Source organism: Meleagris gallopavo, chromosome 4, assembly GCF_000146605.3.
Source record: "Meleagris gallopavo isolate NT-WF06-2002-E0010 breed Aviagen turkey brand Nicholas breeding stock chromosome 4, Turkey_5.1, whole genome shotgun sequence".
NCBI classification, from domain to species: Eukaryota; Metazoa; Chordata; class Aves; order Galliformes; family Phasianidae; genus Meleagris; species Meleagris gallopavo.
Window position 1 is genome coordinate 10,786,336 of NC_015014.2, and position 10,498 is coordinate 10,796,833.

Here is a 10,498-nt window from a genome sequence, read left to right on the forward strand (position 1 = left end):
AAGCATTTCTTCTCGGAGAACGTGTGGTGGTTGTGCAGAAATTCCAATCTGCCGTTTTGAAAACGTCAGGAGTTGAATGCGGTTTTGCAGTCACCTCTACCGTCAGCTGCTGCGGGGCTCTGTCTAACGGCCCCTCACGCGCCATCCCCACGACGGCCGTAACGGCTGCGGCTGAGCGCGAGAAGCGACGCGCGCGCCGCGCTCCCTCGGAGCAGCTCATACCGGGCGCCGCTACGTTTCTCGGCGCCGGGGCGGGCTCTGCTCGAGAGTTCCGGCACGGTATGATGGCGTCACTTCCCCGGGGTGGGGAGGCCGCCGGTAGGTGCTGGGGGCGGTCGCCGGTGATGGGGCGGCGGGTGGCGGCGTGTCCCCGTGGTGCTGAGGTGTGCGCGCCCCTGAGAGGCTGGCGCGCGGCGGTGGTCCCTCACCAACCGTCGGTCCCAGAGACGGGAACGGAACGGCTAGGCGCCGCCGAGAGGCAAGCGGTTGTGGGAGCCTCTGGGGCTCGGGCCGGTGCTGACTGAGCTTGGTCGCAGCAGGCCCACAGCGTGTCGGCGCCCGCAGCTTGCTGCTAAATGTTCTCGTGTCGTGGCCGTGCTTTATCTGGAAATAACGCGTCGTAGTTTGTGAAGCTCTGCACTCATCAAAGTAAAACGTATGCTGACTTGCTGTGTGCGGGGGTGGGTTTGCTGTGTTTGTTCCTAAGTCTTTAGGGTGGTCTGTATGCTGTTGGAGGTTGTTGTACTTGAAAGTGCTTTTTAATTATCTGATTATTCAGCAAATAATACCTTTACTTGTTACATACAGTAATAAAGTGATGTGATGCTATTGATGATTGCATAGCATCGTTTTTGTTCTATTTATTTATTTTTTTTTCAATGGGAAGAGAGGACAATCTTTTTTGCTTAAGATGGCAGGCCGGGATGAAATAGCTGATGTGTGCCTGCCTATGTGTTCCATTGGAATCCTCACAAGCACTTTGAGTTCTTAGAAGGTAGTAAAAATGTTTTCCTCTCTCCTTAGGGTTTCTGCAAACAGAAGTGCAGTGGTATATTTCTGGTACTCCAAACAAAATGAAGATCCCTTCTGTACTGCTGAGATTCCCTCATCGTTATTTCTCTAAAAGAACTTACTTCAAGAACTTGACTTGCATTTCCAGATCAGATTTCCTGTGCATTGAGTCTCTTAAACCAGTGCACCTACATTGTTCAAAACAGATGTGTTTGTCAAAGTGTTTGAGCAGAGAGCTGTGTCACCAAAGTGCCCCTGAGCAGGAAACAGAAGGGCTTTCCGACAGAGAAAAAGGACTTATAGACAGACTTTACAATGGGCTTGTCCAGGGTCACAGAGCCTGTTTAGCTGAAGCCATTACACTTATAGAATCAACTCAGACTAGGAAAAAGAAAGTAGCCCAGGTGCTCCTTCAGAAGGTATTATCCTACCACAGGGAACAAGAAAAGTTAAATCAAGGAAAGCCGCTTGCCTTTAGAGTGGGTTAGTCCTTTTATGCTTGTTCAGTAGTTGCTTTGGCAGAATGACAGTGTTCACCTTTCATTATCACTATTATAATTTAAACATTATTCTCTGTAATTTTGCATCATTAGTTTCTTATGATTTCTGATAATTCTGATTGCTTCTGCTGCCAGTGGAGTTATGGCTTGGGCTGGAAAAGTTCTTGAAAAAACTGTAGGAGTAATTTATGCTTCTTTAGTTGTTGTGGGATAGTTATTGTTGTGGGTTGTTTGTTTTTTTATTTTATTTTTTTATTATTATTTTTATTTATGTTTTTGTGGTGTTTGTTTTAATATGCATTATGAACAGAAATGTTAGGTAGTTAGCAGATTGATGTAGCTGTCATCTATACTTAGGTAAGAATGTAGCTAAACAGATCTGTTCTTATCCCAAAGTTGGTGTTTTCTTTGAGTTCGTTCTGAATTCTTTCAAAAAATCCATAAGAGAAAAAACACGTATCTTTCTACTTGATTACGTTGCCTTCAAGCAGCAACTTTTCATCTGAGGAGAGTCAAACACGGTTCTCTTAGAAACTCTTAAGATGTTCTTCCCTTGTGAAGGAGAAGAACTCATCATGCCAAGTTGCCATCTTTCCTGTGTACAAAAGCAGTAAAAATGAGACTTGAGTGTGGGAAGCGTGAGAAATATTTAGTGCAAATTATCAAGCTAGTCTTATCTTACATGCTTTGAAATGCTGGCAAATTGCCCAATAGCCCTTCAAATTAAATCTGAAAAATAGAGTTTTAGGTTATTACTTTTTTAAAGTTTGAGGCTATAAGCTATTGTAGTTACATTTCTTGGAAGGGAGGAAGTAAGGCTGGATAAATACTTAACGGTATGGATAGCATGAGGGGTTCTGAAGTCAGCATTGCTGTCCTGGATGAACCAAGCTGTATTTTAAGCTAACTACAAGAGCTTAGTTGGGTATATCAATCGTGGCACGTCCTTTTATTTATCTTTGTTGTGATATTGTGATATAACATGAATTGTTTTCAAATTAGTATTGATGCTGCTTATGTGGTGTGTTATTTATTCCATCAACAAGGTGAGGCTTTTTTGTCTTCTTCCTGTTTTCTCAATGTGCTCGTTTAGGGTTATCTGGTCCTCCTGGTGCTGGAAAATCAACTTTCATTGAATGCTTTGGGAAAATGCTTACAGAAAGAGGACACAAAGTGTCAGTGCTGGCTGTAGACCCCTCCTCTAGTACAAGTGGTGGTAAGTAGGTCTTAATGTTTCAGTCAGGTTTCTAATATATTTTGAAATGTATAAATATTTCTTTGGGGCAAATGCAGGATAAGTTAGGGTACTGTAAGATATTAAAAACTAACGTGATGTCAGTTTTTTCATTTTCCCCACACAACATGAAATTGAGAATTAGGCATCAGTGTCCTGATTTTGTCAGATTTACTCTTCTCCAGTGTTTGAATGCTCTTTTGCATCTTTTTTTTTAATTTATTTTTATTTATTTATTTTTTTTGTCGGAGACTATAGTTAAGTGCAGTTTTTTCTCTCTCAGGTTTTATTTCTCTGCTTATTGCTGTGTGAATTAAAGAGTAGAATTACATTAATTTTTATTTATGTTTCAGAAGTGATAGTGATGATCACTAGGCAGCAAGCACATGCCAGTTTATAACTTTAATTTAGAGTATACTGCAATCCAGATGTGTATATCAGGTTAGAAAAATTCTCAACTCATTAGTTCTCAATAAGAATTTCTAGATTTGAGATGACTGCCTCAGTGTCACAGTCTCCTGCTGCAGTATTGTTGCAGTTTGTCGGACTTGTAGTGCAGATTGGTGTTTTTTTTTTAAATTTGGGATTCTTCAAGGTTGTGTGCCTGTAATCTGTCACTCAAAACAAAACTTTTGGAGACTTTGTTGGAAGATGCTGCAGTGGAACTATTTGAAAAGAAACAAATTTCAGTCTACAATGACTTAGAACAAGGAAGGATTATGTTCTTCTGTGTGTACATTCAGGACACATCAGTAGAATGGCAATATGCCAAGATTGTACCACTTACGTGAACTGAGCATCTCTCATCTTGCGGAACATGTGCTTAGCAAGTAAAATCCAACACCACTAACAAATACCGGGGTCATAATGTAGGAATTTGTCTTTTTGGAAAGAAACAGTAAAGATGAATTTTGTGGCTGCTGTGTGTAAACTACAAAAAAAAGTTGTTTAGGAATTTCAGAATCTGCTCTGACCTAGAAGAAATTCTTCATATTTTGTAGGAGTAAGATATGCTTGTCAGGCCTTCCCAGTTTCTGAAAAGCCAGGCATGTTTTTTTCTGAAAAGAAGAGCCAGGCAGTAACCTTTTCTTGCTTGTTTCAGGGGTGGCAGAGAACAGGAAAGGGAGATCTGAATGTTTTGCGCATTTAATAGTAAAATAGTAAATTTTTAAGGTTCTTTACTGGGTGATAAAACGCGGATGACTGAGTTGTCAAGGGACATGAATGCATACATCAGACCGTCTCCAACCAGAGGAACATTAGGAGGTGTAACAAGGACTACAAATGAAGCCATCCTGCTGTGCGAAGGAGGAGGCTACAATGTTGTTCTTGTGGAAACTGTAGGTAGGTGCTTAGGGTTTTCTTCCAGATATCCTGCTTCGATATCTAGTATCTAATGTGGCTCTAACTTGAAACTTTGTCACCTTTCATCTTGAATTTTGCTCCTGCTGTTATACAAGGTCATTGGGTGAAAGTGGATACCCACTGTGAAGATTGTGCAAAACTGCTATTTGTTATAAGTGTTGTCATTAATGTGACTGTGAAAGCTTGTCAGAAGTGATAAACTTTGGACTTAATTTTTCAGGTGTGGGACAGTCAGAATTTGCCGTGGCTGACATGGTTGATATGTTTATATTAGTGCTGCCACCCGCGGGTGGTGATGAATTACAGGTATTTTTCATGTTCTCTTTTTAAGTACTACCTAAGCTTAGAAAGAGAAATTTAAGTCTAGGAATGTAGTCTATGCAGCAAGTTCATTTCAGTAGCATTTTGTCAGTTATACTGCTGTTACTGGAGTCTTTTCAGTGTCTTACTAATTTATCACACAATTGGGATCTGATTTTTTTTCCATATGTAAGAAGTGCTAGGTTGTAAGATTTTGATATTTACTGGCTATGTATGATTTATTGGGAGTGGTTTTTTTTATTACAGGAAAACAATATAACTCGTTTTGCAAACTTGGTCATGTTTTGGTCAATCTTAAGACTCTGTGCATAAAATAGTCTCTCATGCAAACTCTGATATCCATATGTAGCATCCCAGTGTCAAAATAATAACCGGTGCTGATAGAGGCCATTGGTACAACTGTTGCATGACTAGCATATCCAACCACCCTCCAGCAGGAGCCACCAAGACCAAGCTTTTGTGATCCGCTTTCCGTGATTAACCCAGCGCGTCGCAGCTATTCTGGGTGTTCATGATTTCTCTCTATACTCTGTTCAGGGTATCAAACGGGGTATCATTGAGATGGCAGATCTAGTTGCTATAAATAAAGCTGATGGTGATTTAATTGTGCCTGCACGGAGAATACAAGCTGAGTATGTTAGTGCTATGAAGCTGCTTCGCAAGCGTTCGAAGGTTTGGAGACCAAAGGTGTGTATATTTTGCTATGCCATTTTTGTTGAAGTGTTTTGTTTGGTTTTGTTTTCCCAGAAAGTGCTGAATGATTTACAGCTGTTACTGTCTCACCTAGCCGTATAAGTCTCTCTGAGCTCTTTTATAAAAAGTTTAGTATGATTGCTTAGCCTTTTTTACACTGTATGAGAGACTTGTTTGCTGCTGTTTCTATTTCACCTCTGATCTCAAGGCGTGCTGTATGAGGCACTGCAAAGCCGCAGTTCTGCCCACTGTGGTTTCTGTTGTGAGCTACAATCTCAGCGCAAACAGACCAATTTCTAACATGGGTTGTAGTTATACTACCTTATCTTGCTTTTGGCAAGTTATTCATATCTTAAAATGTCCTCGAGCTAATTTTTCCCTTCTTATAACTCTCAAACCTATGATTATCTTTGTTCTTTGACTTGTTCAATTTTTTGCTTCTTTTTTAAAACACGTAATAGAAGTTCTTATGAACAGGAACCTCATCTGATGGTGTGTACGACGTCTAAATTAATGGCTTTGTCATCCTAAGTGCTTTTAGTATTGATGCATTATCCTATATTTTAAAAGGTAACAGAAAACCGTTAAGAAAAAGATTCAGTGCTAATATAAGTACATGTGCACGCATTCTCCCTCTGTATGTGAATATATGAAGGAGATTTGCTCTACGCTGCCTAAAGTTGACCCCTTGAATTAGTTTTATATCAGCTGAACTGCCTGAGGCTTAACCATTGTTTTGTCATGTTTGTTTCTAGATCTGATTAAAGTTGCTAGTCACTGTGATGAGAAATGCAGTGACTGAAGTTAGTGCAGAAGAGTTTCTAATGCTGAATTCTCTTTCAGATAAGGTTTATAACACTGTAAATTGTTGCAGGCGTAAACAGCTATATTTCCACCCAAATATTTTGATTCCTCTTGTTGCTGCAGCATATTGTTCTGACATAATCGTATATGTGGCACATGGTTCATTGCTTTTCATCGCACTGTGTTTAGTTCATCGCTATCTTATATCTTATAAGCAGTTGATGTATCTGCATGGGTGCCTGTTTGTTCAGCCTTATAAATGTGACCCAGAACACCTGTTTGAGACCAGTGAATTAAACAGGTTATCAGAAATCTCTCTCTGTTTCAGTGATGGCACTGTTTGACTACTGGAGAAAAAAAAAAAGGAAATACTGATGTGTAGGGACTTCAGCCATCAGACTGGAGAGAGATTTTCTTCTTAGAAAAGATTAAAAACAGTTCAGTTTAAAAGGTTCTGTTGGATGCCTAAAATACTGTGGCAGAATGAATTCCTAGTCTGGGAAGCATATGTAAAAAGAAGTTTAATGTCTCGTTTCCAGAATACTTTAAGTGCAGAAGGGTAGCTATCAGAGTCTGGCTACCAGCATACATATCAGGTTTATGTTCATGTAAAATAGCAACACTGTACATTTTTAGCTGAAGATCACATTTAAAATGATTCTCACTTGTTATACAAGCAGTTGGTCAAGCCCTGTTTGTCCCAAATATTATGGATCTCAACATCTACTTATAGTTGGTACAATCCATCTTTGAGATTTTTTTAATTTTATTTTTCATTCTTCGTGGAGAAAAGTGTGAGCAGCAAAAAACTGTTTTGAGTGGCATTGGGTATAGGTATATTGAAGCAGACTTGCCTTTCTTGTTACCTGACTGTTGCAGTCTACCTGATGCAGTAATTGAACCCTTAAGCCCAGCAATTACTTGGCTTTAAAAATTCTTCTGAATCCAACAGGTAATACGTATCTCTGCCAAGACTGGAGAAGGGATCTCAGATATGTGGGATAAAATGACAGAATTTCGCGACCTCATGCTCACAAGTGGTGAGCTGATTGCCAAGCGACGGAAACAGCAGAAAGTGTGGATGTGGAATCTCATCCAAGAAAATATGTTGGAACATTTCCGGAGTCACTTGGCAGTCAAAGATAAGATTCCACTTCTAGAAGAAAAAGTTCTTAGTGGTGTCTTGTCTCCTGGGCTGGCAGCCGACCTGCTGCTGAAAGCATTCAAGGATGGTCTCTAATCATAATATTCTACTGTGTTCTTGCTAATTTCTTCATGTAAATGTAAATATTAAATACAATTTTTGTATGTGTGAATTCAAACGTTTCACTACAGCCAACGCTAATGGAATACATATTTATTGGTATTAGTATGTATTGGTACTCTGCCAAAAAAAATACTGAGCAGAAAATACTGTAGGATTCTATATATGCAGAGTTCAGTGCAAACACACTCAGAGACTACTACACATGGTATTTGGTCAACAGTACTTATTTTGAGTCTGTCCTCATCATGGATTTGTTGGTCAAAAATTTGAGCCTGTGTCAAAATGTGACTGGCTTTGAAAGGGTGAGTGAGAGGTTTGGTGCAGCAGTTTCATTGTGAGACTGTCTTAGAAGAGATAAATACTTCTACTTTCTCTTCTCATTTACTTTTTTCTTCCTCTTGAGTCTCTGCAAGAACACTGGACCCCTGGTAGCACCTGACTGGAGTCTTACTTTTAAATACATTGTATGCATATAAAAAGGGTTGTTCAGTCACTGTTGGGAAACTATAGCTATTTATTGTATGCTGGGAGAGGAGAATTGTACCTATCCTAGATTCTAACCAGATGTTTTAATACAAAAGCACAGTTTAATTAGACATTTTAAAATACAGGCATATGGAACCAGTGTCATCCACCAGGTTTTTACTCACAACTCTTTTTATACTAGGATAATTTTTCTCTGGTCTTATTTGACTGAAGTAAGATGTTTGTATTCAAACAAAATGCCTACTTTTCTCCTCTCTTGTAGATGACATGACTGTTTAGGTCTAAAGTACTTAAGAGCTGGGGTTGTTCTTTTATTTATTTTTTATTTTTTTAGATTTCTCTTGGGAATGCATCTGGAGGTATTCATGAACTGGAAAGCAGGGTTATCTACTCGATATGAAGAGTAAAGTAGGAAAAAAGCTGATTTCTTGAGGGCTGAAAAAACATTAAAGGAATTTTAATGAGTCTACTATTGCTTATGTGAATTAACATAAAAGGTGCTATACTGTAGTATGTTAGATAGTGTTGTGGGTTTTTTTTGTTTGTTTGTTTGTTTTTAAAATTTAAGTTCAATATTACCTGTTTGGATTCCTAACAAGTGTGCATTTTACAGAGCATTTGTGTTCTGGCAACCTGAGTCTAGATTTCTCAAACAATTCCAGGGTAGCAATGACTTGGTTTCCTTTGATTCTATTTCTTTTTTCCTTCCTATTTTTTTTTTTCTTCTGAAGACATTTTTTTCTCTTTCCTCTGTTCCAGTTCCTATACTGTGCTAAGTCTGCTTTATCTTGCTAGACCTCTGTACTTCCTAGTTTTCACTCCTTCATAGGTGTAATGCAACTATTAGAAAAGATGAATGAATGAAAATGCTGAGGATTTTTTCCCTTTGGTTTGTCTTATTAAGTATTTAAGTGCTTATTTAAGCAGCATAAATTAAACAATATAGAAATATCCATCAGGCTGCTAACATTTCAGTTACTTCTTCCATTGTATGAGGGTTTATGTTTTGTTGTCCATATATCTTACTCTGAGAATATGAAGAATGAACAGAAAGTAAAATGAAACTGCAGTGTGAAGTAAAAATACTTCGGAATTTTTAGCAAGGATTCCACTGAATATTTGTAGTGAAATACTAACAAAGAGCACTGTGGACTTTTATAGGACATGAAGCCAAAGCATTTCTTTATGAAGACGTTTGGCCCCAGTGTAGCTGATATTAGTGATTTCCACCGCATAGATTGGCAGCACCTCCATGTTCTAACACCACTTGTTTCTTAAACTTTGCATCCTCAATGAGTGATTTGGGATTACTGCAGCCACTTATGTAGAAGTACCTGGAGAGGAGTGTTTAAGGGGTGGCAGAAGATCAGGGCCTTGATTATTGCCTTTCTGTGTTAGAAACTGTAGAAGTGCTACTTTTTTTTCACTTTAAATAAAAAAAATTAATTAAAAACAATTTAGGTCTCTTTTGAATGTGACAAAAAGTACCCCAAACCAAAAGCAATGTTTTGCATTCTCTGAGTTTTAAAAATTAACAATATTGTGATGTACCTAGTAGTGGAAAAGACGGATGGAAAATGAATGAATGACAGCAGCAGTATTTTAACTGGTAAGTTCTCAACTTGTTGATAGTCCATTTGTTTCAGGTGGCAGTGTTTAAAGTGACCTTGCTTGTACTTATCTGCTAGATCAACTCTTGTTGGTCATTTTTTTTTTTTTTTTCTTGGTGTCAGAGACTGCTTTATTCTTTGTCTCCTATATGGGAACTGTCAGGCAAGTAAAATAGAACTTGTGGCTTTGTTTAGCTGAGGGCTGTTGTAGTAGAATAGTTATTCAAGATTTGTTTTCTGGACCCAGATCTATGATCAGATCTATGTATCTACTCAAGCTATGGGTCATTATTTTCTTGTTTTGTTGCTCCTCTTAAAGTGTAGTTAATTTGCTAATGAACACTTAAGATAATGCAGTGGTTTGAGCAAATTCTACTTTTTATTCAGCTGCATTTTCCTCTTAAATGAGAAGAACTAGATTTGCCTTCTTGATGTGTTTGTGCCTCACTCTTCAGTAGACAGAGAAACGCTTCATGCTGACAAGGATCTGCAGAAATGGCATGGTAGGTAAGGGTCCTTGCTTTGTTTTTCTGTAAGTCCTTTACCAAATTGAAAAGCTCTACTGCGTGAACTATGAGCTGAGCCTCGCATGTGGGAATCAGATTGATTTCTAGCTAGTAAAATACAGCCACAAAATGTTTTGAAGCCAACTGTTCATTTAGTTGTGCAGTTTTCTTTATGTCCTCACTGACAGAAAATGACAAAGCGCATTGTGTTCAGAAGGACTGCCTAACTTGAGCTGGCAGGCTAGAATTTAGTAAACAATTCAGTATTTCCTGAGATGGGAAGTACATCTCATCAATCCTAGCTCTGTGAGATTAAAAAGGGTAAAATGCTCTAAAACTTTGCCATTCAAGAAAATAGGCTTCTGAAACGTAGTAAATAAATCTGTCGAGTAGGATGTTGACATACATATTCTCTAGTTTCTAGAGTTGTTACTTTCACATTAACATGTAAAAACAGATACTACCAAGCAGTATAAGAAAATAATGTAACTGTTTGAGAAAATAAGATTGCTAGAGAACACAATGAGCTGTTAAATTGTTATGGGAGGTGAGGAACAAACTTTGCAGATGCATAAACTCTTGTGTCCTATCAAGTCTTGCAGTTATATCTAAGTGTGAAACTTTTCCCCAGGCCCCTGTATAATAGACGTTGGTGCAGTTTCACAGCTGGAAAAACAAGTGTGAGATAAGTGATTTACTCA

At 38.6% G+C, this 10,498-nt stretch overlaps 1 protein-coding gene across 3 annotated transcripts; it reads left to right on the forward strand.

Annotated features, from left to right (window-relative positions):
• Window positions 1-240: 240 nt before the first annotated feature.
• Window positions 241-8,632, forward strand: MMAA (metabolism of cobalamin associated A). Of its 3 annotated transcripts, none has more exons than XM_019614503.2 (7): window positions 241-318; window positions 1,024-1,494; window positions 2,605-2,727; window positions 3,919-4,089; window positions 4,331-4,416; window positions 4,969-5,118; window positions 6,881-8,632. In XM_019614503.2, the coding sequence occupies exons 1-7, from the start codon at window positions 282-284 to the stop codon at window positions 7,166-7,168; spliced, it is 1,326 nt and encodes a 441-aa protein (XP_019470048.1). In that variant the 5' UTR covers window positions 241-281; the 3' UTR covers window positions 7,169-8,632. The 3 variants fall into 3 exon arrangements, with proteins under 3 accessions (XP_019470048.1, XP_003205469.1, XP_010707836.1); XM_003205421.4 differs by lacking the exon at window positions 241-318 and adding an exon at window positions 325-655; XM_010709534.3 differs by lacking the exon at window positions 241-318 and adding an exon at window positions 325-478.
• Window positions 8,633-10,498: the final 1,866 nt, after the last annotated feature.

Bases quoted from the DNA above. Each gene is read 5' to 3' on its own strand.
- MMAA (XM_019614503.2), top strand. From the start codon at position 282: ATGATGGCGTCACTTCCCCGGGGTGGGGAGGCCGCCG. The intron at 1,495-2,604 runs GTTAGTCCTTTT...GTGCTCGTTTAG, and splicing joins GCCGCTTGCCTTTAGAGTGG to GGTTATCTGGTCCTCCTGGT. The intron at 4,090-4,330 runs GTAGGTGCTTAG...TTAATTTTTCAG, and splicing joins TGTTCTTGTGGAAACTGTAG to GTGTGGGACAGTCAGAATTT.